Source organism: Brassica rapa, chromosome A04 (genome assembly GCF_000309985.2).
Source record: "Brassica rapa cultivar Chiifu-401-42 chromosome A04, CAAS_Brap_v3.01, whole genome shotgun sequence".
Classification (NCBI taxonomy): Eukaryota; Viridiplantae; Streptophyta; class Magnoliopsida; order Brassicales; family Brassicaceae; genus Brassica; species Brassica rapa.
The window spans coordinates 12,700,731-12,728,530 of NC_024798.2; the positions used below are offsets into that span (position 1 = coordinate 12,700,731).

Sequence of the window (27,800 nt, forward strand, 5' to 3'; positions counted from 1 at the left end):
TTAAGTTGTTTCTACACCTATTTTCTAAAATTTCATTTTATAGTTTAGATACTTATAAAACACTCATGATAAATGATACAGAATTTTATTATCTTTTGTATATGTTAAATATCTCAAGAATAAATAATTAAGAAAAAAAAAGTTGGAGAGATAACCACTTGTTATAACCCTATGAGTTACCCTTTTTCATACATGATAAAAGGGTAACTAATAAAACACTTATAAAACACTCATGATAAATGATACAGAATTTTCTTATCTTTTGTATATGTTAAATATCTCAAGAATAAATAATTAAGAAAAAAAGTTGGAGAGATAACCACTTGTTATAACCCTATGAGTTACCCTTTTTCATACATGTCATTTTGTTAGTGGTTAGATTGCTCTATTAACAATGAAATTTAGTTACATAAAAATGTGAATTGAAATATAAATATAAAGTTGTTAAGAACCTCTTTTCAGTATCTTGTCTCTCGTATAGATCTGATGATACTTTGTTAAAAGGAAGTTATTAATATATGAGCGTTGATTCAGTTTGGTTTAATGTTGGTTCAATATAGATTGTATTCGGTACATGTATAAACCGGGTTTCAATACTATATATTGTAAACGTTGAATCATTAATGAAAAGAACAGAAAGATATTTCTATTTTGAGCTTCTTCTCTGATGAGCTTGAGCTCAACTAACATGGTATCAGAGCAGTGAGGCTCAAACCTCACTCGATTCTGTTCACGTTTCTTCTTCTCGCTCAACAATGGTGATCGCAAAGAGAGTTGGTCGTCGTTCTGGTCGAGCAGCGGCATCGGCGCGGAGATCTGCAGATCCCGAAGTTTCGCCGCCAAATACCCCGATCGCTCCATCCGAATCGTACGATAGCATCCATTCTCCCTTTCACCTAACCAACGGCGACAATCCAGGTCTTTCGATCATCTCTGAGGTGCTTGATGGTACGAATTACGATAATTGGTGTATAGCTATGAACATTGCGTTAGATGCGAAGAATAAATCAGCGTTTATCGATGGATCATTAGCTAGGCCAAGTGATTCTCATTCTAACTTCAGGATCTGGTCTCGTTGCAACTCTATGGTGAAATCTTGGATACTAAATACTGTTTCGAAACAGATTTACAAAAGTATTCTCAGATTCAACAATGCTTCGGAAATCTGGAAGGATCTCGCCACCAGATTCCACATCACAAATCTTCGGCGTTCGTATCAGCTATCTCAACAAATTTGGTCGTTGCAGCAGGGCTCTATGGATCTAGCTACCTACTACACAACTCTGAAGACCTTATGGGATGAGCTGGATAGTGCTAACTGCGTTGATTCTTGCCACAACTGTGACTGTTGCAAGGCTATGAACAAAAAGGCTGAACAATCTAAAATTGTTAAGTTCTTGGCAGGCTTGAACGAGTCTTATGCCATCATCAGGAGTCAGATTATTATGAAGAAAAATGTACCTGATTTATCTGAGATATATAATCTTCTGGATCAGGATTTTAACCAGAGGAATCTCAGTTCTCTTCAGAATGCTTCTGCATTCCAGGTATCATCTACTTCACAAGTTCCTGCTGTGGTTTATGCGACTCAGTCAAACTATCATCAGAAACAACAAAAGCCGATATGTACTCATTGTGGTTACACTGGACACACCACTGATACTTGCTACAAGATACACGGCTATCCGATTGATTTCAAGCATAAACATAAGAATAAGACAGAGAAGATTACTTCAGCAAAGCCTCCAAGCTACACGAAGCCAGTGGTGGCTCAACTTGCTCTCGAGGACTCTGAGATCAACGGGAATAACATTTCTCATATGGTCAACAGTTTGACAAAGGATCAAATTCAGGGGGTTATTGCATATTTCAACTCCAAGCTGCAACCTTCCAACCTTCAGTCTACTGCTTCCTCGTCTGGTGCCACCATTACTGCTTTGCCTGGTATGGCCTACTCCTCATCTACTCTTAGATTTGTAGCCATATTGCAGGCAACCAGTAGTATTTTGGGTTCTTCTTCATGGATTGTAGACAGTGGTGCTACGCACCATGTTACTTGTGACAAGAGTCGTTTTGAGACTTTATCTGTGACTCAAAATGCCTCTGTAACTCTTCCTACTGGAATGGGTGTTAATATTGAGGGAGTTGGCAGTGTTAGACTCAGTCGTCATCTCGTTCTTAATAACGTGCTCTACATACCTGAGTTTCGTCTCAGTTTGATCAGTGTGAGTCAGGTAACAAAGGACTTGGGTTATCGCATTATGTTTGATGGATGTTCTTGCATGATACAGGATCCTACCAGAGGGCTGATGATTGGTCTGGGTGAAGAGATTGCAAACCTCTATGTGCTGGATACTACATCACTTCCTGATTCATCAAACACAGAAGAAACTACAGATTTAATTTTCTGCTCAAATGTTGTTGCTGATACTGCTTTATGGCACAATAGACTAGGACATCCTGCCTTGTCTAAAACTGATTCTCTGAATGATGTACTTGGATTAAAGGAGAGAAATAAAATACATCATTGTTCAGTTTGTCATCTCGCAAAGCAGAAACATCTTCCGTATATATCTCATAACAATATCTGTGATCATCCGTTTGAAATGTTACACATAGATGTGTGGGGACCTTTCTCTGTACCGACTCCTGAAGGCTACAAATATTTTCTCACCATCGTTGATGATCACACCAGGACTACATGGTTATATTTACTCCGAAGCAAGGATGAAGTTATCACGGTTTTTCCAGAGTTCTTACAGATGGTTGAAACTCAATATAAAGCTGTAGTGAAAGGAGTTCGTTCAGATAATGCTCCAGAGCTTCGTTTCACGGCTTTATTCAAGAAGAAGGGTATTGTTGCTTATCATTCTTGTCCGGAGACACCAGAGCAGAACTCAGTGGTGGAGAGGAAACATCAACACATACTGAACGTAGCTCGGTCATTGATGTTTCAGTCACAAGTTCCTTTGGATCATTGGGGAGATTGTGTTTTGACTGCGGTCTTTCTGATCAACCGTCTTCCTACTCCTCGTCTCAAGAACAAGACTCCTTTCGAGTTATTGACGTCAAAGAAAGTCGTTTATTCTGATCTCAGGGTGTTTGGTTGTTTAGCATATATGTCCACTTCATCTAAAGGACGACATAAGTTTCAGCCACGCTCAAGACCCTGTGTTTTTCTTGGTTATCCCTCTGGTTACAAGGGCTATAAACTCCTTGATCTTGAGAGTAACAGAGTTCATATATCCAGGAATGTGACGTTCCATGAAGATATATTTCCTTATGCTGAGGAGAAGCCGCTTTACTCAGAGGATTTCTTAAATACTGATTGGATGAATATGTTTCCTGAGAAGTCTCATCCAGCAGCATCGTCTGATTTCCCTACAGGGGATTCTATTCTTCCTTCACGTGACAAATCAAAGCGAGTCAGCAAACCACCTGAACATCTTAGTGAGTATTATTGTCATCTTACTGCTACTGATGTTCCTTATCCTCTTGCTTCTTATATATCATTTGCCAAGCTCTCTGAAGGGTATGAAAACTATATATGTGCTTTATCTAAACACATTGAGCCTGCGTCCTTCACACAAGCTAAAAGGTTCGATGAATGGCTCAAGGCGATGAATGAAGAGCTACTAGCACTCGAAAGCACAGATACTTGGAAGATTGTTTCTTTACCACCTGGAAAGCATGCTATTGGTTGCAAGTGGGTATATAAGGTGAAGTTGAATGCTGATGGCTCTTTAGAACGCTATAAAGCGAGATTAGTCGCCAAAGGGTATACTCAACAAGAGGGAGTAGACTTTGTTGATACATTCTCACCCGTTGCGAAAATGACTACTGTGAAGACACTCTTGGCTGTCTCTGCTGCTAAGAACTGGAGTCTCACACAACTTGATATCTCGAATGCGTTTCTCAATGGAGATTTACACGAAGAAATTTACATGAAGCTTCCTCCAGGATATACACCAAAACAGGGGGAAACATTGCCTCCAAATGCGGTTTGTAAGTTACAAAAATCCTTATATGGTCTCAAGCAAGCTTCTAGGCAATGGTTTTTCAAGTTTAGCTCTACTCTTATCTCTATGGGTTTTGCTAAGTCACAGACTGATCACACATTATTCATCAAGAATTTTGATGGAAAATATGTGGCCGTTTTGGTGTATGTTGATGATATTGTCATTGCCAGCAATGATGATACTGAAGTAGAACAACTAAAAGCTAATCTCAGAGAAGTGTTTAAGCTAAGGGATCTTGGTTCTTTGAAGTTTTTTCTTGGTTTGGAAATTGCCAGATCTAGTAAAGGGATTTCTATTTGTCAGCGCAAATACATCCTGGAGTTATTAGAAGAAACTGGTTTAATGGCTTGCAAGCCGGCTTCTGTTCCGATGGATCCTAATGTCAAACTTTTCTCTGATAAAGATCAACCAATCTTGGATGATCCTACTGTGTATCGCAGAATGGTTGGACGGCTAATGTATCTTACTATTACACGTCCGGATATCACCTTCGCAGTGAATAAATTGTGTCAATTTGCTTCCGCACCACAGAGCCTTCATCTCAAGGCTGCCTACAGAGTTTTACATTACCTTAAAGGGACTATTGGTCTTGGTTTATTCTACTCTGCAGAATCTGATTTGACACTGAAGACTTATACTGATGCTGACTGGGGTTCTTGTCTTGATACACGAAGGTCTACTTCTGGCTTTTGTATGTTCCTTGGTACAGCTCTTATTGCTTGGAAATCAAAGAAGCAAGATGTGGCTTCTCATTCTTCAGCAGAGTCTGAGTATAGAGCAATGTCTGTTGCGGTTAAAGAAGTGGTCTGGATTGCTAATCTTTGTCGTGAGTTGCAGGCACCTCAAGATAAGCCCATTGCTTTCTTTTGTGATTCAACAGCTGCCATTCACATTGCTAATAATCCGGTTTTTCATGAGAGAACAAAACATGTTGAACTGGATTGTCACCAAGTTCGTGACAGGATTTGCAGTGGCTTGATCAAGACGCTTCACGTTGGCACTGCTAGTCAACTAGCTGACGTTTTCACCAAACCTATCTTTCCTACTCAGTTCAACGCACTCATTGGCAAGATGTCTCTCCATTCACTATACTCGCCATCTTGAGGGGGAATATTAATATATGAGCGTTGATTCAGTTTGGTTTAATGTTGGTTCAATATAGATTGTATTCGGTACATGTATAAACCGGGTTTCAATACTATATATTGTAAACGTTGAATCATTAATGAAAAGAACAGAAAGATATTTCTATTTTGAGCTTCTTCTCTGATGAGCTTGAGCTCAACTAACAGAAGTAGTAGTTAAAAGATAAACTTTTCCCAAAAATAATAATTGAGTTGTTGTTAGGTGGACGGAAGGACCGAGTGAAAGATTCAAGCCTTAGGGACTTTTTCTTGGTCTGTGTTGTTTCCGAGTAGGAAATATTATTGAAGCTCCATAGACTCCACAAAACAACACCAAAAACACGTGCTGATAGCACACAAAGAAAGCTCAATAGGCAATAAGTGCGCGTTAGCGATTCGTAAGACTTTGTAGGACGTAAACCTTTTTTTTTTGTGCACAACTTTCTCTTTTTAAAAAAGATTTTTTTTTTACTGTTTGTTAGTTGTAAAGATAGATTTTAGCTTTCTATGTATTTTAATAGCTATGGATAAAATAATAAAATACGAACTTTAATAAACGTTAATTAAAAAATTAGTATAGTGAATTACTCATGAAAATGTTTAGTATAAAAATGATACATACTAAATTAACAATATCTTAATGCATAGGAAAGCTCTACAAAAAGTTAACAAAAATCGGTAGAAATATTATTCTTTTTTTTTACTATTGTTTGATGAAGTTATTAAATAGAGCGGTAAATGCGTAACTTAGGAATATTTTTTTTCTTTTTTCAGGAATAAATAATTTAGAGAAATTCCTAAAAAAAATTTGTTAAAAAAATAATCTCTAAAGATTAAAATGACCAAATTGTTTCATTAAAAAGATAAATATAGTCTCTAAAGATTAAAATGACCAAATTAAATTTTACAGAAAGTGAATTATACAAATTAATGAAAAAATAATTATAATTTCTTTTCCAGTAATGGCGGATCCAGAGATTTACTTTATCAGGGTCATATATATATATAATTTTCAAAAACAAAGAAAGAATGGTGTCAATGGGGAATTGATCCCTGAGATATGGGATGTCAAAAAGTACATAACAACCATTTCTGTCATAGATTATTTTAAATATTCTCTACACAATTTTATTTATTTGCCTATTTTAAAGGTGTTATGTGACCTCCTTCAGTTTTAGTGGATCTTCCTCTGATTTTCAGCATGATTTAAGAAGTATCGTCAAACATTAATTCCATAAGAAAATTCTTGATAGTGTAGTTTGACGTAAATTTTCGTAAAGTATGTAGAATATCAATCGTAGAATCGTCTGGTGTTAGAAAACTAAAAAATATGTATGGTTAATTATTTATGCTTTTCCAATACATACACTCATTATCAACATTAAATATTTTTCTACAACCGGTAATCGCCCTATTGAACTAATGTTGATATATCTTGAGTTTCTCGATCAGTTCCCTCTCTAAGTGAGCCAATGAAGGCTGTCCACATATTATTTGTGGTAGCACATGAGTCTTGTTTAACCCCAGTTTCAGTTTAGGTTTTCTATTTCGGTCTTTAGCTTTTAGGGTTATATTCTCATTTCGTGTCAAAAATAATATATTTATCATATACCAGTACACGTAACTAATCGAACGGTAAATAAATCACGTAAACACGTGTGGTTGTTTCTTGCGCTCTCATTCATTTTCTTAAATCAGTCATAACGATTAAAATAATGTTTGAAGTTTACATTATTAGCATCAACTACTAAAAAGTTAAAAAGCTCAAAATTAATCTTGTTTAATTGCAAGAAACTTAAAATATCAATTTCTTAAAATGAAGGACATATTAGTTTTTTTTTTGTCAAAGATTTATTTAGATATTACAATTATGAGAAAGATTACAAAGATGATTCGATAACCGACAATACTACCTGCTTTACGAGGATCTACGCCTAACTGCATCATTTAAGCCGTCCTATGAAGATCACGTCTGACTGGATTTACTTGCACCATGTTGAGAAACCCTTGTAAACCTTTCTTCCGTAATCGCATAATTGTTGAATAAATCGCTTGCTCCAGAAATTGAAACCTAATCTGCAAGAAATTACATAGTCTGGGATTTGAACCCCAGACCTGGACATATTAGTTTTTAGTTTACATCTTCTAGTTCCCGTACATAAACGATGATAAATTAATGCAAACGGATCTGCCAAATAACCAAAAAAGGAAATTAGATTTGTTTAGAAAGAATAGAGAGAGATATGAAGACAAAATAGGAGAAAAGGGGTGATTTTGAGTAGTTAATAAATTTGTGTTTTTTGGGTTATTAGGCTTAGTTTCCTTTAACGTTAATGAATTTGCTATAAGTTATGTTTGGTCCACCGAACTGTTGGTCTAGTACTCTAGTGGTAAAACCACTTTTTTTTTGTTACAAAGTCTTGTTTGGTTAAACTTGCTTAATTTTACTTGGTTTTGGTTTCTACAATTCCGTTCATATGGACACCGCCCCCTCTTAAATTAACTAAAATTTAGAATCTTAAATCTTAATAAAGTATGCATTCTAGCTCCCCTTATATTTAACACGTCCAGTATCTGGATTACCAAAAAAAATATCATCCACTATACGTGCGTTATGCATGTGTTCGTATTTATGAAAATAAGATAAAAATCAAATCTATTATTAAATTCTAATAGTTTTTTATTCAATAATTTTTTTAAAAAAATTATGGCGCCGTTTTTTCTTTACTTGTTGACGCGGCAAATATCTCAGACCTCTAGAAACCAACAAATTATGCGAGCAATAATATGACTACTTATAAATTCGATCATAGCGTATAATTTATTTCGATCAGTTACATCACGTGTTATGCATTATCTGTCTGGTCAACGTAGTAACGTAGTGGAAAAATGAAAAGCCATGCCGCGTCTAGTTGTCAATATATAAAGTAGCACCTGAAAACACTTTCTTTTCACAAACCCTTTAGGACAAAAACAACAAACACATCTCTCGATTTGTCTTTACAATCTTGTCTTGACTTCGGTTCTTGCTCAATTCCGACATGGATGCAGACTTCTTCTCAACTGACTTCTCACTCGAAAACATCGATTTCGACTTTAATATTCACGAAGAAATGAATGTAACACCGGTTGAAGCAAGCATGCATACACAAAGAGCTCATTATTCATCTAGTTTTGATCATCAAATGAATCTTGATTTCCTCAAAGAAAAGCCAAAGCCTGCGGTGAAGGAGATGATGAACATCAACAACAAATCACGAGTTATTTCTTTCGATTTCTCTAGTAATGTTTCTTCTTCTCCAGCTGAGGAAGACATTATTATGGATCGATTGGTTAGCTGTGGAAGCAAAAGAAAAGCATGTTCTTCTGCCACAAGATCTCCGGTTCTCGCAAAAGAACATGTTATGGCCGAGAGAAAGCGTCGTGAGAAGCTTTCCGAAAAATTCATTGCCCTCTCAGCACTTCTTCCTGGTCTTAAGAAGGTACTATATCTAGTGGCATATTTTAAGTGTTAATATAATTGATAAATATTGTACTTCGTGTATACTAAATTTTTAACTGTGAAATTTTTTGAATTATGTTTTGTCAATTGATTTTGAGAATACTCAACATCTTGTTTTTTGCAGGCAGACAAGATTACAGTTCTTGATGACGCGATTTCACGTGTGAAACAACTCCAAGAACAAATAAGAAAGCTCAAGGACGAGAAAGAAGCAAGAAGAGAAATGGAATCCATGATTCTTGTGAAGAAATCTAAAATGTTTTTCGATGAGGAACCTTACGTAGCATCTTCTTCTTCTTCTTCTTCTTCTTCTTCTTCTTCTTCTTCTTCTTCTTCTTCATGTCATGCGAAATTTGATCAACTATTACCAGAAATCGAGGCTAAAGTAGTTCAAAAGGACGTTCTAATCCGAATCCACTGCGAGAAGAGCAAAGGGTGCATGCTTAACATACTAAACACGATTGAGAATCTTCAGTTGCGCATTGAAAATAGTATTGTATTGCCATTCGGAGACTCTACCCTTGATATCACAGTCCTTGCACAGGTGATCCATTAAATAACAATTATCATTTGTAAATGATATATATTGAGTATCATAGTGGATATTTTGTTGCATTTATAATTTGTATTGGTTTTTGCATAAAATACTAATAAATATTGATAATTCTTAATTTGATTTCAGATGGAGAAAGATTTTTCAGCGAGTGCACTTAAAGATCTTATAAGGAACCTGAGACTCTCAATGGTTTAGTCCCCTTTGAAGTTTTATCAACCGACTGTTCATTATACCAATGGTTCAGCTGTAGAACGATACTTTTATCTCTATTTGATACCGTTTTATACTATAATGTTTTCACTATACAGTTTATTTCACACGTACAGTTCACGTGTGTTTGGTGTATGTTGTAGGTGAAGTTATGTCTTCCTCAGTGCGTGAAACTAAAGGGGTTGTTTTCGACAACTACCGTTGATTTGTTGTTGAATTTTTCTTACCCGTCTGTTAATTAAATAAAGTTAATCAAAAGTAGTAGAAAACAAAACTACTTCGAAGGTATTAAATAGTAATTGCATGACATTTGTTGTCAACTCAAAGTTAGAAAATTTTGTCTAGGATTTGGTGTTTGAGTGGTAAGGAAATAAATGGATATGGGACGTCAACACGTTTCAGGTTCAGCTTACTTGCTGTACAAAATTATTCCACATTATTTTTGGATATTTTGTATCAAACTACATTGCAACTAATGAAACTACATTGCAACTAAATATCAAACTACATTGCAACTAATCACCATACTGATTAAACCAACAAAGAGGGATAAATAAAGAGTTATTTTATAATAAATGTAATAAGAAATTTATCTAAAACTTCTTAATCAACAAAGAGGGATAAATAAAGAGTAATTTTAAGTTGTGATTGTTATCAACTTAACACTAATTTTAGTATCAACTTAATTTTTTCATTGAAAACAGACACTTAAAATGAAAAAAAAAATTAACTCTAAAACGACAAATAATATGAAACGGAGGGAGTATCATTTAATATATAGACTAAATATAGTTGAACCGATCATAAATAAGTCTATATAATTTTATAATTCATTGCCTTAACAAAGTAAACAAAGTAAAAAATATCACCTTGCCGTTTTTCAAGCTCCCTCGATATTGAATTCAGAACACGTGATTGTAATCACACATGGATTCGATCTCAGCTATTGATTTCCTCAATCCGGTCTCTTTACCATTTGTTCAGTCTCACAGACTCGGTTCAGTTCGGCAATTGACTAAGCATAATAATTCTTATTTCTGAGCAGTCTTTTGGTTGTCGAACACACACTTTGGCAAGGACACTTAACTCTCAACTGTGTTGTTCCAGTTTACCTCAATCCCTGAAGTCTTAACTCACTGCCTTAGTTATGTTATCCAGTCTATATTATGAAACAAAGGAAGTAATAAATAAATGGCCATACATTGATTTGTATACATTGAAACTTGAAATTTAGTGTAGGAAGAAACACAATTTCAAAATGAAAAAAAAAGTTATTTGATTGATCTCAAACAAGTAAACTACCAAACAATAATCTGCTGGCGTCATGTCATGAAACTTGGATAATACACACTTTTTGGACAAGATGGTTTACATAAAATGAGAAGAAGAATCAGTGATGAGAGTAAAAAAATATATAACGGAACATCTCATCGTTGCATGTATAATGCAAAACTCTGATCTAAGTTATATAATATATGAATATTCTTCAATAGCTAGATGTGATATTTTATAAATTTTTAGGAATTTATGAAGATGGTGTTAGAGTCGAAATATGCACAATCAAATTTGTTTACGTAATTTTGTAAGGAACCAACGTTTCTTGTTTTAATCACACAAAACACACAACATATTGAAAAAGACGGACATATGCAGGCACCACATATGTTCCTAACAATTTATAACAAACACCACATCTAGTTTTAGTGATTAGAGCTAGGCCTTATGAAAGGCTGCTTACTTATCAATCGGGAAGAGAACAAATCATTTTTAGTTTGTTTGCAGTTTTGGGTACAAGAGATGGAAATTGTTTCATAAAAATTCGTCTAAAAGCGAAGTAAAGTAGAGGAAAGAAAAAGTAAGTCGAAGAAGCGTCTAAAGCTAATTAAGTTCGCTAAAGTATAAATCTTCCTAAGTGCTAAGTTTGGTAAAGCTAAGCTGCAGAAAACTTCTAGGCGTTATGCGTGAATGCGCTCTTGAATACGTATGTCTTTCGGAAGACTTTCGAACTTTCTATATACCTTCATAAGTCAAATAAGTTAAAATGCACAGTGGTTGTAATTTTTCAACAATGATTTAAATCGACTTTGTACCATCAATTTGATTATCTAAGCCGTTTAAAATAAAACAAATATTGTAGGAGCAAAAAATTGAAATTTAGTATAAAAGATCATTACTACTTTTTAACCGAAGAATATTCTCAAGTGTATCGTAATTTTCATGTTTAAAAGGTTGACAGTAAAAATAGTATCTTAACTACCATAATATGTGTTATTTAAATGAATGTCTAACGATTTATGTTATATACATTGAAATATTTTCTTTTACAAAACCAAATTCGTAGTTTGAATATACTGTAAGTGTGGTTTTTAGAAACAATATCAAAACTGAATATTAAATTATAAGTGATTATTAATCAACCAAATACCATAATATTATAAAAATCTAAACAACAAAATATATCGTGTTTCATACATTTCACATGAAACATAAACTACATACCCTAAATATTACACCCTGTCAGTATGGAATACGAATATTTAAACTCTAAGTCCTAAACATCATAAAATATATATTATTGTATGTATATAAACGAATAGCATATGAGAACATGAAATCATAAATTAATAGCACCAATACAATTTTGTATATCTAAACCATGTATATATGTAACTTAAACCAACAATGTAACTTAGATTTATACCGCAAACTTTTCAATACTATGATTTGAAATTACGATTTGAAATCATAGGATAACAACTTAGCGAGTTTTGATTAGGATAACCAAGATTAACACAAACTGAGATTGAGAAAGAGGCAATTAAAAAGGATTTAGGGAAGCTAATCTCGCATTAGCCATGCCAACAAATTTATAGAAGCTAATCCTAGGTGTGTTGATAAGTCACATATGAATTGGACATCGTGTGTCATCCTTAGTCACATAATGAAGTTAAGCATCCAATAAAATTATAATATTTTCACTTAAACGTATTCTCAATTAATAGTATGATTGTTTAGGTTTTGTATTTATGGGGTAGGATTGGATTTATAAACTTGTATAAATATTTTATAAATTATTCTGAAACATTTATAAATGACTTAGGAGAATTAAATTTAGTTTTAATCATAAATTTAAGATATTTATGAAAATGGTTATTCTTTAAAGGTAAATTTGAAAAAGTGTTATCAAAGTTGTGGCAAAATTGAAATTTCCCATTTTATGTGCCTAATTGCTTAATTTTAACATGAGAATCTATAAAAATAATTAGTGTATGTTTATAATTTAGTTTAATAATATAATATTTATTATTTTTAGAATTTAATGATATGGAAAAATATATTAAAATTATATTTCAGCATTTTTACAAGTGTGTTTAATTATTTGACGATATAAAATGAATATATTTTATAATATTTTATCACAAAATCAAACAAGGTATATATTAAAATTTAATTAAAATTATGTAGAGATATTATGAATTAGTTAAATTTAATTACTTGATGAAATAGAAATAATTTGACAATATCCTCTTTTTCTATAATTTTTTTAATGGCACAAAGTCGTAAAATAAAATTTAGGATAAAGTTTAGTCTCATGTAATATTTCTATTTTAATAGAATAGATTAAATGCTTTTGCAAAAATATTATTTATCTTTCAGTTTAATTGAATATCTTAACACTGACTACAACAATTTTTTACATTATTTACATCTTATGGTCCAACACTACGATTATATGAACATGCATTATAATGATCTACTAGATTATCATCCGTGCATTATTTAAATCGTGAAATTATCTTTTCTATATAAGTTAGGTATGTAACAATTAAAATACTTAGTTTTAGTTATTTCTTATATTTGTAAACCGGTTTGATTTTATATTTGGATATAAAATATTTAATTTTGTTTAAGTTAATTTTTTGGGTTGTAGAGATTAAAATCATTTTATAAAATAATAAAAATAACAGAAATGTAATTATACTCATTGTTCTTACGTTGCTGGACCCAATTAATGCTTAACCATATTAGCCTCTTACTGAAATCGTAATAATTTACTGATCTAATAAAAATAATAATATATGCATGGAATTACTGGTTAAAGCTTTGTTTTTGGTTTTTAAACTGATTGATTGAGTTATGGCATCTTCAACTCTACTTTATTTTCTACTCTAAAATAGAGTTTAGAGTAAAATTGCACCAATGATATATATTTTACAATCTATAATAGAGTAAAAAATAAGTTTATTCTATATATAAAATAAGTTACTTTTTTGTTCATCATTCTATTTTTCAATTTAAAATAGATTTTTGTTCATCATTCTATTTTTCAATTTAAAATAGAGTACCATTAGAATATAACTCAACTCAACTCTATTATATAATTATTTTATTTTTAAAATGAAAAATATACTGAACCATTAAAGATAGTCTTGAAACAAAATTCGAAATTGTAATAATTTGGGCTTTAGCCTTCGTCTTACATAGACCCATAACAGGAAAAAATCAAAATTTTAGTCTACACCAACAAGAAAAACAATGGGGCATAATTACAATTCTTAGTGAGGAGAAAGGAAACAAAATTGAAAGATCTAAATGGTAACATAAAGAACTAAGGGGAATAATCAATTCCTACTCATTCTTTAGAATTAATTACACTATTTATAAAAAATATTTGCTGCGTATAAGTTCTTGTCATTCCCCAAATTTTAAAAAACTATAGAACAAAAATATTTTTTATCAAAATTGATACGGAACAAAAATAATAAATATATCTTTTCATTCTTTTTACTTTGTTCCTACTTTTTTTTTCTTATTCATTTCTATTTCCATTTTAATAGTCACCATTTAGAACCTAATAACAAATATATTGAAGTTTTCAAAAACCACCGTGAGAACTTGCCCCCCTTCTGTGAACAGTAGACCCTAGATGAATAACTAAAAGAGAAAAGATTAGGCACAAAGTCTCAAAAAGAAAATTATAAATTCATAATTTCAAGTCTCATGAATGTCACAAGATTTTTTTTTATTTCCAACAGCATAGAAGATCTCAATCAGAATCATCTAACATCCTTCAAATATTTGAAGGCATGGGAAGTGAATTATGGCAGGATAGGAATTATGTTAGAATAAATGAGAGTTGGAGTATGAAGAATTCCAAAATGTCTGAGACTATATTCAAAGAGATGACTGAATCAGCGAATCTCATATATTTTTATGAACTTTTATTAATAGACATATTCTTAATCACTTTAGAACTCGACTTTTAAGCAATATCTCTTTGTTGCTTTGTTTCTTATATTTTCTATATTAGATTTTCTTTGCATTAGATTTTCTTCATTAGTTTTCACATTTTTTAATAGTTTGGTTGGTTTTAATAATATTTTTGTTTTGATGGTACAGAAACATCGCGGAGATGATTTGGAGTTACGTTTTGTACTTTTTCCTTAATTTTTCACTTTTCAATCAAATTTTAAAATTTACTCTAGATGTTTAAAATTTATTTTGGATGTTTTCCGTTAGTTTTTTTTGTTTGTATAAATGTGTTTATCATACAGGGTTTCTGATTTTTATATACTTTATTATGCATGTTTGATTATTCGGGTAAAATATCGTACCGATCCAAATCCAATTTTTTAATAATCATCTGATTTTATATTGAATAATGAATACTATAACCGATCTGAACCCAATGGAAATAACTTAAACTTTTAATGCATCAGACAATCATAAAAAGAAAGAGTTTCAACTGGAACGATACCCAAACACCCAAGAGTCGAAGACTAGTTCTACGGATGATAAAAAAACTAGTTGTAACTTTGTTTACAAGAGCATCTCCAATGGCTGGCTTTATTTTTATTTCAAAATTTAATTTTTTTTCAAAATATATAAATAATTAAAACATTTACTTTAATATTTTACTTTATTTTTTTCAAAAAATATTCTAAATATATTTCATCCCACTTCATCATTAATTATTAATTATTTATAACATTTTATATTTTTTCATGTTTACTAATTTTCCCTGTTCGGGAACGCACTAGGCGCTAGTCGGACGGCCGGGTTAGATCTAGCGCCTATAAAAAAAATCGGAGACTAAACGGAAATTATACGCGGCAGAATTTTTAGATTGTTTAATATGTTATCAAACATGTTAATCTTTAATTGTATATAACATTAATACATTTTCATGTTTAGGAATGTATAAACACACAGATAGAATATATAAATTTAATATAGGGTAATTTCATAAAAATTATGAATATAAATTATATTTATCCAATTTAAAATTATGTAAACAGATAAAAATATTATAAAAAAATAAAATGAACAGAAATAACAATAAAAAAATAGATTAGGCGGTCGTCTAGGCGGTTAGGCGGTAATCTAGACAGTCTAGGCGGAAACAAATCGGACAACCGATTTTTTAGACTGATTTGGTATAAATCGAGGCGGATGAGTGACGCCTACTGACTAGGCGGCTAGGCACCCGATTTTTAGTAATTTTACATAGTTATTTTGTTTTTACAATAATCCAACAAAATTATTATTTAATATAATTAAATATTATCATATAATAAATTTATTACATAACATGAAATAACAAACACAAAACATCGTAATTTGTAGAAAAACACCATATATATATAGTTTTTATATGAGTGATTAATAAAAATGTTTAGAAGTAGAAAATGAGCTTATTTATTTTGGATTCTTTTTAAATGAGTTAAAAGTTCTTAAAAATAAATGTTCATATGCTCTTAGATATACAATTTTGATTGAATAAAAATAATAATTAAAATTTGAAAATTAATCGGTTAATATTAATGTATATAATTTATTTTAGAAAAAATAAAAATAAGTAAAAATTGAGAAATAATTTACAGTTTAAAAAGTTTATAAATATATCTCTAAATTTGAAGTAACATTGTTCATTGTTTTATTTTGAAGTAGAAAATAAAAGAAGATTGGAATAAAATTTAGTTCAAAGTAAAACAAAAATTAAAAACGAAGTAGAGTTAGAAATTATTTTCGAGTTATCAAAAGTCAAAACCAACTTGACCTCTTTCTGTCTGCCACTTTATTTAAGATCTGGTGAAATATAGAAGAAAAAAGAGAGGAGACTATTTAGTTTATTCTTCGGCCAATTGAAAAAGTCAAGCATTTAGAAGTGTTATTTTAGTATCGAAAACTAAGGTCTTCAATTTTATTTTACGTTTGAATGATGATATAAAATATAGACGGTGGAACTGGAATCTATCTATGAAAGTTTCAGCTAATCAAACCCTTTGTCAAAAAATATAAAGTTTCAGCTTATCAAATTGGATATACAATCGTCTCAGTTATTTTACAAATATATTTATATATTGATTGAATTTTCAACCGGTTTTTAATTGTTAACGAGTACAAAACCTAGGTTCAGCATACTCATATGTTAATATTCAAAACACAACTATTAAGTAATCTACTGTCTACAATATTTTTACTGAATTGTATTAGCTTTAACTTTTAGCTAATGTAACTGGTAAATAGGCACTTAGCTCATTTACTGTTAAAAGTCACTAATATCTTATGAATTTGCATGATTCTAACGATCATATTTATGTACATATTGATCATATATATCATCATTTAGGCATATTTAGGTTGCGTTGTATTGCATATGTTTATATCAGGTGTTGAAAATACTTGTTGGTGAATTTGAAGGCATTTAAGGGGTTATGAGTCAAAAGATTGAAAGATAAACATGGATAGAGGTCTTAGTGATATCTTTTTTAACTTATCTTTTGGGACGACATGGAAAATCAAGTTGGCTTTCCAATGGAGGTGGTTTCAATTCATTTGAAACATTATTGGAAGAGTTATGATCGATTTATGGGAGGTATATCAATTCTGCCGCGAAAAAGATATCAAAGATTGAAGTGTAGATAATTTTCTAGACTAAGTGTCCTAGCGACCAAGTCATAGCGACTTCAGCTGGTCGTTAGGGAGTTTGCAGTATGGCTGTAGAGACGTACGTAGCGACTAAAGCACGTCGCTACTTGAATACTCTTTGAAAAATTTAAGTGTTTTAGCGACCAAGCTGTAGCGACTTTAGCAAATCGTTACAGACGAAGAAATCTAACTTTTTATAGATTAATTCAGGTTTGTTGGATTAACCCAACTGGTTTATAGATTTCTATAAATACTTTTTATACCTAATTTTAGGTCAAAAAAGCATTATATGTTAAATAATAATTACATAATATTATACATTTTATATTATATATTTAATTGTAGATATACATTTATTTGTATAAAAGCCGGAGTGGAACCGATATCCAATTTTAAATTTTTAGTATTTGTGATTTATTTTGTTTTTAATGGATAATAATTTTTCAACATTTTCTTTATTCTGAATTTATACGGACATCTAGATTTTTTTAGATCGAATAATAAATCGAATCAAAATTACCGAATAAAATACTCAATCCTACTCACGACAACTCAATCTAAAACCAAGTTATCAATTAAACCTCACATATATCACGTGTTTACTCTATCACGTGGTCACAGTCACCTTCTATTGTCATCGTCACTGATAACTTTTAAAACAATCAATCGTTGTTTGCCAAGGACATTAAATTATTTAAGCAAAAATGCATTTCTGACCATTTATTAGAGCAATTGTGTACGTACTCCTTTTTGTAAAAATTGTAAGTAGTCTTAATCCTTTAATAATATTCTAATAAACATATTTTTGTGACGTCACCGAACGTTCAAGGCTAATGTGTTTTCTACGGCTAACGAGCTTCACACCTAATATGTAGATTTTATCACATGTAGCAAACAATGTTTCAATTTTTTAAAACAATATTTTTGATAAGTTCTATCGGTTGATCCAGTCGGCTCCATGAAAAACACCTTAATGTTATAGAGTAGACTATCCCAAAAATGTATCACAATGTATGATCCAAGTTTAGAATATTTTTCGACTAATGTCAGAAAATGGACTAATCGTCTGTTACAGTATACCATGTTAACCACTGGACTGAAACTCAAGCTCAGAATGGCCAAATAGTAGTAATTTAATTCCCATGAAAAATCAAACTTAGAATTGATATAGATACACAATAAAATCCAAGAAATTACCACTATACTACCATCACTTGGTAATCTTTCAAAAGTTTATTAGTTTTGTTTACTGGTTTACAATCACCATACGAAATTTCAATATGTTTTGCTTTCACCTCATCTGGAAATAGTTAATTTTGGTCGTGTAAACGTTTTAATAATTGGTTGAAACGTCCATAGAGTTGAACGAACTCACACCAAGCACACAACTAGATGAAATACAAAAACAAATTCTAATATATATATATAAGTTTATTGGCTAGATATTTTTTTATCTTTAACATTTATTATTTTAGCTATTTAAACTGTTTATTTTTATTTTTTAAATCAGTTGAAATGCCTATTTTGTACAAGTAATTATATTTTGTAAATTATATATAAGTGATGAAAATGGAATGTGAGTACAAGTAATTATATTTTGTAAATTATTTTAAATCATGGGATATATATGGCAAACAATAAGAAGATTTTAGTTTTGTGTCTTGACTGCAAATTGTAGATCAATTTTGAAAGAAATCCCTATAAGATTAATTTATTTGTAAAACATAAGTGTGTATTGTTTTATGGAAATTGCTTAAAATATCCTAAGTTGTCTATCATTTTTCAAAATACATTTAATAAAAATATTTTGTCACTTGGGTTTAGCCGCTTAGGGTTAATTGATCATTGTATGGGGTCTAGTATTTAGAGAGCAAAACTGAGTTTATAATTTTTTATAAATATTTTATAAATTATTGTTAAATTTTTAAGTGATTTAGAAAATTTAATTTAATTTTTTTATCACAAATTTAAAATATTTTTGAAAATGGAATTTATTTAAGAGTAAATTTGAAAGTGATATCAAACATGTATTAAAATTAAAATTTCCCAAAAATGAAAAATTGCTTAAAATATCCTAAGTTTGTTATCATTTTTCAAAAATACATTAATTAGAAATACTTTTACATTTATATTTTATGATTAGCTTTTAGGGTTTACTTCTTCGTTTCATTTTAATTTTCGTTTTAGACTTGGACACACATATTAATAAAACATTTAATTTTGCATATTTTCAAAATAAAAACATCACTACCAATACACCTAACCACATTTCAACTAATAAAAAAATTGAAATAAAAGATCAATAAATATGTATTAAAATTATAAAACGACTTTTATTTTAAACTAAATTTTTACTCTACAACGACACTTAAACTGAAACGGAAGGAATAGTATTTATGGATTGAGTTGGTCTTATAAATTTCTATAAATATTTTATATATTATACTAAAAATTTTATAAATAATTTAGAAAACTAAATTTATGAAAATTGTTGTTTAAATTTGTTTTGAAAATTTCTATTAAACTTGTGGTAAAATTGAATTCCGCCAAGATATTCTAAAATGTCAAAAATATTTGATTCTTTCAACTAACTCTATGGATTATTTTAGAAGCGAGCCAAGATTTTAGTTTTGAATTAGAGATAATTGGAATTAGAGATAATTGGCATAAGTGCCTATATGGGAGGCCTTAATTAACCACTTATCCTTGATTTGACATAAATATTTTTATGACCATTTTAGCTCTCTAGACATGTATGTGGATGTGTGACGTCAAAAAAAAAAAAAAAACATGTATGTGGATGTGTCAGTCATCTCTCCTTTCTCCTACCTATTCTCTACTAGTTTTCTTTCTTTCATATTTTCTCCTACTTTTCGCCATCTTATCTTTTGATTTTTTTTATCCCTCAAAACATATGTGATGTTTCTAACTCCGTTCTCTAATTATTATACAAAACTCTATCATTCTACATCCAAGTTAATTTTAATGTTCATTATTTATTTCATATGTGGCTTTGAATCTTTAATTTTATTGGTTCTTATTTGATTATTAATATAAATATTATTTGTAATGCGTTAAACAAATCAATAATGTAATAACAGTTTTTATAATGCAATATTGGCTATAAATCTAATATATTTGTTATCATGTAACACATATGTTAGCTACTAAAATTTAAATTAACAAGTAAGGCATTATGGGCAGCAGTCAATAATCATTATTTGTCGATTGTTAATATTTGATGTATCAATTGAAAAATATTGTAGATGCGAACATAGGTGTTAGCCGTTAACAATACATATACCAGAGATGTTAACAGAGGTGTTAGCTGTTAACAAATATTTGTAGATGTTAACAGAAGTGTTAGCATTTAATAAATAATATTATAAAAGTTTCAATTATTTATCAAATTGATTAAATTTAAAAATCAGTTATATTGTGACAAAGAAGAGAAAATGAAATATTTTTACGGATAAAAATAGCATAAAATAGAAGAATATAGAAAAAAAAGAAATGATAAGAAATAGAAAAAATGGAGACAAGAAAAAAAAATGTCAACAGTAGAGACAAAATTGCAGAGAAAGAAAAAAGAGTGTTAGGAAGGAAAAAGAGTGTCAGATAAGAGAGAAAGAAAATGCGAGGAAGGAAAAAAACATTAGAAGATTATTATGGTCAAATAATTGAAAGTAAAATGGTAAAGTAAATTGTCTTTGTATCAACTTTTTGGTAAGTATTTAATATGGACTTCAAATAGGGGTACTTTGCTAACTCTCCCTTTGAATTATCTGTTCTCGCTAAAAATATGAATACAACTAAATTAATTAATTAGTGTGGAATGTGGCTATGATTTCGGAACTAAATTAATGCGTCATGTACAGATTGGCGATGGCTCAATAATATCTTTTTTTTTAATAATAAACTTTAATTATATTGCTTCCAGGCGTATATGTACGTGCCTAATGTGTATCACTCCACAATTTTAAACTGTTTCGATTTTCACGTACAGTTACTTTATGCATTAACACATGGTAAAACAAGAACAATAAACTAAAGAGTCATAGTGGACACGTACGATACGTGGACCTGATGAAATTCAAAAATGAATTGGATTCCGAAGATAATGATATCTTTTGCTAATTCAATTATTCATTCATTCGATATTGACATATTGTCCGTTCATTTATTTGATATCATGAATCTTAGCATTTAATCTAGACAATAATAATACTAACATGTGTCACGTGTGGTAACATGAGGAGTGCAGACTGAGCATATGAGAGTTTAATAAATGAAATAAAATCTAAATAGTTTTTTGAAAATAAAATCTAAAATAGTTTTATAAGAGGAGTACTATCATCTAAAGGAGTGGATATTTTTATTACCTGAATATGTGCAAACTTAGGTTAATTCGTTAATACATTATGATTTATGCATGTTTACATCCGATTAGTTCTAAACTAATTTTCACTTAAAAGAAAAAAAAGAAAAATTCTTCTTTATTTAACATCTTTTTTTCAACGTTGGTTCGAAAGTTTTCGGGCCTTTGGGCTAAACTTTTTAGAAAAACTTTTTTAGTGAGAGTTTTGTTTTCCTTTTCAAAAAATTAATATATTTGTTAACCTATTTTATGTGAGAATCTGTAAAAGATTTATTTATAAAATATATTATCAGTTTCAGTTAAATAATTATGCATGTATAAACAGTTTTGTTATAAAAATTTATTTAAATCTGTTTCTTAAAACAATCTAAATTGAAAAGAAAATAGACTCCTTTTCAGAGAAATTGTTTTAAATATCAAAAATTGGATACCAATCTTCAAAATACACTCAATCAAAATATTATTACATCTGAGTTTTGAATTTAGTGATTATTGTTTAAGATTTGGTATTTAGAGAGTGAACATGTATTTATAAATAATTCTTAAACATTCATAAATGGATAACATTTTTATCACAATTTTAAAGTATTTATAAAAATGGTTGTTCAGAATTTTCCTTTTTTTAATGGATCATAGGATACTGAACTATTTGTTCTGCCAACTAAACCGGCTTTACTTTTTCCACCTCATAGAAGTTACAAACTTAGAGAAGATGAAATACAAAGGTAAGAAAATAGAAAGATTAGAACATTCGGGTTTGATTTGTATTGTAGATTTTCTGCTTCCGACTGTAGATTTTATCGATGCAAATTTTTGACTATAAAATTTTGACTGCAATTTAAAAGTAAAAAAAAACAAAATAATAATTAATTTGATTGTAGATTAGTATAGTATACATATATTAGATGTGATTTTAAAAAATAAAAACGTATAAAAATATATTTATTTTATTGAAGAAATAAAAATATAATTCCAAATAGTTCCAAATGATAAGCTATAATAATTTTTTAAAGAATATTAGTAGTACACAAGGGTTTCATTATTTAAAAAGTAATCATATAAGTTTGAATATATGGTTTTATTGTTTATAAAATGCTAGTTGAATGAAACTTAAGTGAATGTATATTTATTGTGGAAAGCTCATAAAAATATGTTCTAGATATTTGGCTGTAGAAAGCACTTGTAGAGACGTGAACTAATTTAAAATCTGTGGATTTTAAAAAGTTAATAAAATTTGATTGCTATAAATTTAGTGCGTAGAAATAAATAGAACTGTGGACAGCATCTACAACTGTCATCAATCACACCCGGAATAAAGCATTTTGATGGAAAACCGAGTATATTTGAAGTTGAGTTGGTTCAATAATTTTATGGACATATGTTAAAAAAATTATGTATATCTTTTACAAAATAGTATTATAGGTTGAAAATGTTCTAATGAGAGGACAAACACTGTAAATTGTATGTACAATCTCGCGTTTTTCCGTATTTTAATAGCTAAAGAGTTTGATATTTTATATGAATATACTTTTCAAAATACTTTTTTAGAAATTTAGTTATAATACTTAAAAAAATATTCAGTAAAAATTTCTAAATAAAATTAATTTTATATGTAATTATTTTGTCACTTATTTTTATCTAACTAATATTTTATTTGTAAACTAAGTGCATAGTATTTAACATCGTAAATACCATTACACTAAATTTGTAACGGTACTATAGGTTTTAGTGTGATTTTTAGAGTTTGATTAGAAATTGTTGGTGTAAAAATTACACAAAATAACGTGTTGTTGGGTTAGAAATAACCTTAAAACAAGCACTGATTAGAAGCTTGAGCGAACCCCCGACAGAAGAGTGATAATAAGGAGAGTAAAGCTGAACTAATTTTGACTTTTATACGTGATCAGTTTGTAAAATAAAAATCTGACTTTATTTAAATAAAATGAAGATGCCAGAACTTGTCTTGTCACATGATCCACGAGGATAGTGTCCAAGGAAAAACATGATCCACGAGTGTAAGGAAAATTTGTCCCGCAGAAATGTAAAAAGAAAATCAGATTCATTCGTTTGTTTTTATCACCGAATCATGATTTTTTATTAATTTATCGTATTTAAAGAAAAAACCCTATACTAAATGTTGGGTTAGTATTTAGAGTCTGACTATATAGTATCCCCTATATATTATTTGAGAAGCATTACAACATTTTTTTGTAGATATATGTCATCATTAAAATGATTCTTAGAATCCTTAAAAAAATAGGTTGGTCCATCTAAATATATAATAAACTTTTTATTAAACTAACCATAAATACATTATTAATGTGCTTTATTATTTCTTTAAATAAAATTACGGAATTACTAATGTGGCTAAAGTATATATGCCAATTAATGATTTTGAATAATAAAGATTTGATAAAATAAGGGTGTCTTATATTATATTTGTTTAATTTTAAACTATTAAAATAAATTAAAAAACCATAGTAACCATATAATAAAAATTAAAAATTTTATTTGTATGTTATATTTTGAATTTTTTAAAACGATTATAAATTACTCCCTCTGATTCTTAATGTTACATATTCTAGTTTTTTTACACATTTTAATAAAACAAATTATATTTGCATAATTTTTTGTGTTTATCTTTGTTCCATAATTTTAACCCAATAAAAAATTCAGTAAGTGCAATTAAGTTTTTTGAAATTTACAATTAGTTAATTAAATATGTCTTGAAAATGTAAAAAATAAATCTTTTTTAAACAATCTTTTTTCTAGAATATGTAATATTAAGGAACAGAGGGAGTACTAAAATTGTTAAAAATTTCACATTCAAATTTTGTGATCCATGGTTTAAATTTTTTGTTATGACTTGATACAAATAATTAAAAAATCATATAAGTTGAAAGTCTCATTTAATAAGTATTAAAATTAAAATTAAATATATATATATATATATCATTTTAAATTAAATTATATGACCATATAAAAAATATATAAATATCTTAATTTTGAAATTTACTGTGAACAATTTTTTTTGATAAATAATTTGAAAAATATTGACAACTTAATTTTAAAAATATTATAAATCACTTAAACTATTAATTTCACAGTGAAAATTTGTTATCAGTAATTTAAATTTTTTGCTATAACACATACAAATGATAAAAAATATATGAGCAAAAATTAACATTTAATAAATATTAATATTAAAATATACTGTATATATGTTACTATCATTTAAATTTAATTATATACCATATAAATAGAAAAAATATTTTTTGGATTAATCAAATTTATTTATATGTTCTCACCAATTTAATTATATAAGTAATAGTTATCATCGTTTTAATTATTCAATATATATTTATTATTTCATAATATGTTAGAAACATATAATATATAAGAAAAATTATATATATAATGTTCATTCGGCGCAAGGCGCGGATCTTACCTTAGTAATTAGAATAAAGTGAAAAAGGTAAAAAAGCCTTTTCAGCTAGTTTACTCTCATTTCATCTGGTCAGTATAATAAATGAGTAAATGTTTGTATGCCACTTTATTCTAAAAATAAGAATAAAGTAAAGTAAAATTTATCTCATTTTAAATGAAGTGGAAAAGTTAACGCTATTGATATTGTTTTTTTTCATCCTATTTTATTTTTTTCCACCTTTTTTACTCTATTATTTAACTAATCACACCTTTAATGTAAGAGACCATTTTGCGTAGATAATTTTTACCCAAAAACCCACTGCAGAGATGTGACATTTTAAGTTCTACGATAGTTTTAAAAATATTGATGAAAAAAAAAGGTAAATATATAAATTAAGCACCAGTCCTGCAAAAGAGCAAAGCCGAGAAAACCTTAAGAAAATGGCACAATTGGCGGTCGCATCACTGCTTTAATAACATCTTTAGCTAGCCTCAGCAGCAAAAACAACCTTATTGAACCACAAGTTTTTCATATAGCCAACTCTCTACAGTAAATCCACGATGGGATTTCGAAATACACAACTTTTCCACCTAATAAATTGTATCTTCCTTCTGTTATATATAGAGCTTTCTGCCTTTCACCCAGAGCAACGCATCGAAAAGATTGACATATAAATAAAGGGTAATTTGTAATTTCAATATTTTTATTTCAACATTTAGTTCTGATGAATTACATATAAAATAATTTTGATTATACTAAAATGAAAATATGGTAAAACATATGATCTAAATTGATATTAAAATATGTAAAGTATATGACTGATGTATTTTCTGGAAAAAAACATTTTACAGTCGGAATTGTAAGACTTAATTATTCAAACCATTCATCTGTCTTAATTATTTTTACTACTCCATTATATTCCCCATAAATCGGTTTTAAAAGATTGGATTTGTAATCTTATAAGGGTTTTAAGAAATTACTAGATTTTGACCCGCGCTTTCAAAGCGCGGGTATTGTATCCTTTTATATAATATTATATGAAAATATGTATGTTTGGGTTGTATTTATAGGAGATTATATTTCTTAATGTGTTATGTTAAATCGAGTACCACAATTGAGAAAATTGTCTAAGTTTTTAACATAATGATAATATATCGATCTACTTTAATAGTATAGATGATTTCTTATTTATTAACTTCAAAGTCAAGGTAAACTATAATTTCTATTCCTTTGGAATTATAAATTATATATAAATTATTTTGAACACATTATAATATTTATATTAAGGTAAAGTTTAACTTGGGAATATAGTATGATCAATATTATTTTGAGGTTCCATGTTGGATCTGTTCAAAATATGACACAAATCAATAAAATAATAATATAATATTTTGTTTGAAAAATGTAACGGAACTTTTTTTTTGTTGACAAATTTATTAACCCGTCAGTTTGTTCACTAATATATTTAGTCATGAGCGTTCGGTTGTAGTTTTTGGTTTTTTCGGTTTAAGGGATATAGAAAACATTCAATTATTTATGAATTTAGGTTTCGTTAAGGTTTGATTATTTTTTTTATTTTGGTTTGATCTGGATAATAATGTTAGCAACCCAATAAAATTTTGAATTCAATTTGGCTCTATTTTGGTTCATGTTTTCGGATAATTTTGAATAATTCGATTACAAACTATATTTTATAATTTTTTTGAATAAAAATAGATAAATTTAAATATTTTAAAAATATTTGAGTAATTCAGTTCTATAGGAAAATTAGATGAATATGTATCTTACATAGTAATACTTCTTATCTTTTATAAACCTATCTATATTTAAATTGATTTTAATAATGAAATAATATTTTTTTGTATAGTCTACGTTTGTAAACTATTTAAGAATGAAATTCCAAAAGACAGATTTATTTTATAAAGGTTATTAACGAATTAATGCTATTAGTTTTATAAGTTTTTTAAATCCCAACTATACAAATGTAAGGAACAAAATATATTTATATTAATAAGCTATAGACATATAATTTGTGTTTCTTTTTACTAAATTATGATATTCTTATAGAACATGTTAATTTAATATTATTGATTTAAATATATTTTTATATCATCTGTGAAATCTCAAGTTGATAATTGTATTGTTTAAGCCCATATTTTACTTTATTTTATTCAAAATTGTGAGACTGTGATGTTTTACTACAATTGAAATATTCGTGGCCAAAGCCCAATCGAAAAAAGCAACAAATGTTTATTTTTCTCTATCTCTTTGGCTACGAAAAATTCAAGAAAAAAGCACAATAAAAATTCACCTCCTCCAAATCGAAACAGGTTGGATCTGTTTTCTTTGTTTCTTCTTCATAAACCACGAGTTTGATGATCTGAATCATTTAATTGAAACCACATCGAGAGATATAACCGAACATTTTCTTTTGGTATCAGATTTGCATGTGGTGTCGATAACTTTCGAAAATTTAATCCGATGAGATTCTGATTGTCTTGCTATGGCGGTGACATGATTCGATTAGCTTATCAACCACTAAGATTAAAGTACTTCCTTATCTTTCTTTTGTATGTCTCCTTAGCCCGTTTATTACCTTGATCCTGATCTCTAACTCTTATTCCCAAACAGAAATCATTGAGTTTATTAATA

At 29.2% G+C, this 27,800-nt stretch overlaps 1 protein-coding gene across 1 annotated transcript; it reads left to right on the top strand.

Moving 5' to 3' along the window:
* The first annotated feature begins 5,337 nt into the window (after nucleotides 1-5,337).
* On the top strand, nucleotides 5,338-20,895 carry LOC103864383 (transcription factor bHLH19). Its single transcript, XM_033289502.1, has 3 exons — nucleotides 5,338-8,625; nucleotides 8,770-9,189; nucleotides 9,328-20,895. Exons 1-3 carry the CDS (start codon nucleotides 8,185-8,187, stop codon nucleotides 9,394-9,396), a joined length of 930 nt encoding a protein of 309 aa, XP_033145393.1. The 5' UTR covers nucleotides 5,338-8,184; the 3' UTR covers nucleotides 9,397-20,895.
* Nucleotides 20,896-27,800: the final 6,905 nt, after the last annotated feature.

Coding starts and splice junctions, on each gene's coding strand:
- LOC103864383 (XM_033289502.1), top strand. CDS start 8,185: ATGGATGCAGACTTCTTCTCAACTGACTTCTCACTCGAAAACATCGAT. Junction 8,626..8,769: donor TTCTTCCTGGTCTTAAGAAG/GTACTATATCTA, acceptor TGTTTTTTGCAG/GCAGACAAGATTACAGTTCT. Junction 9,190..9,327: donor ATATCACAGTCCTTGCACAG/GTGATCCATTAA, acceptor ATTTGATTTCAG/ATGGAGAAAGATTTTTCAGC.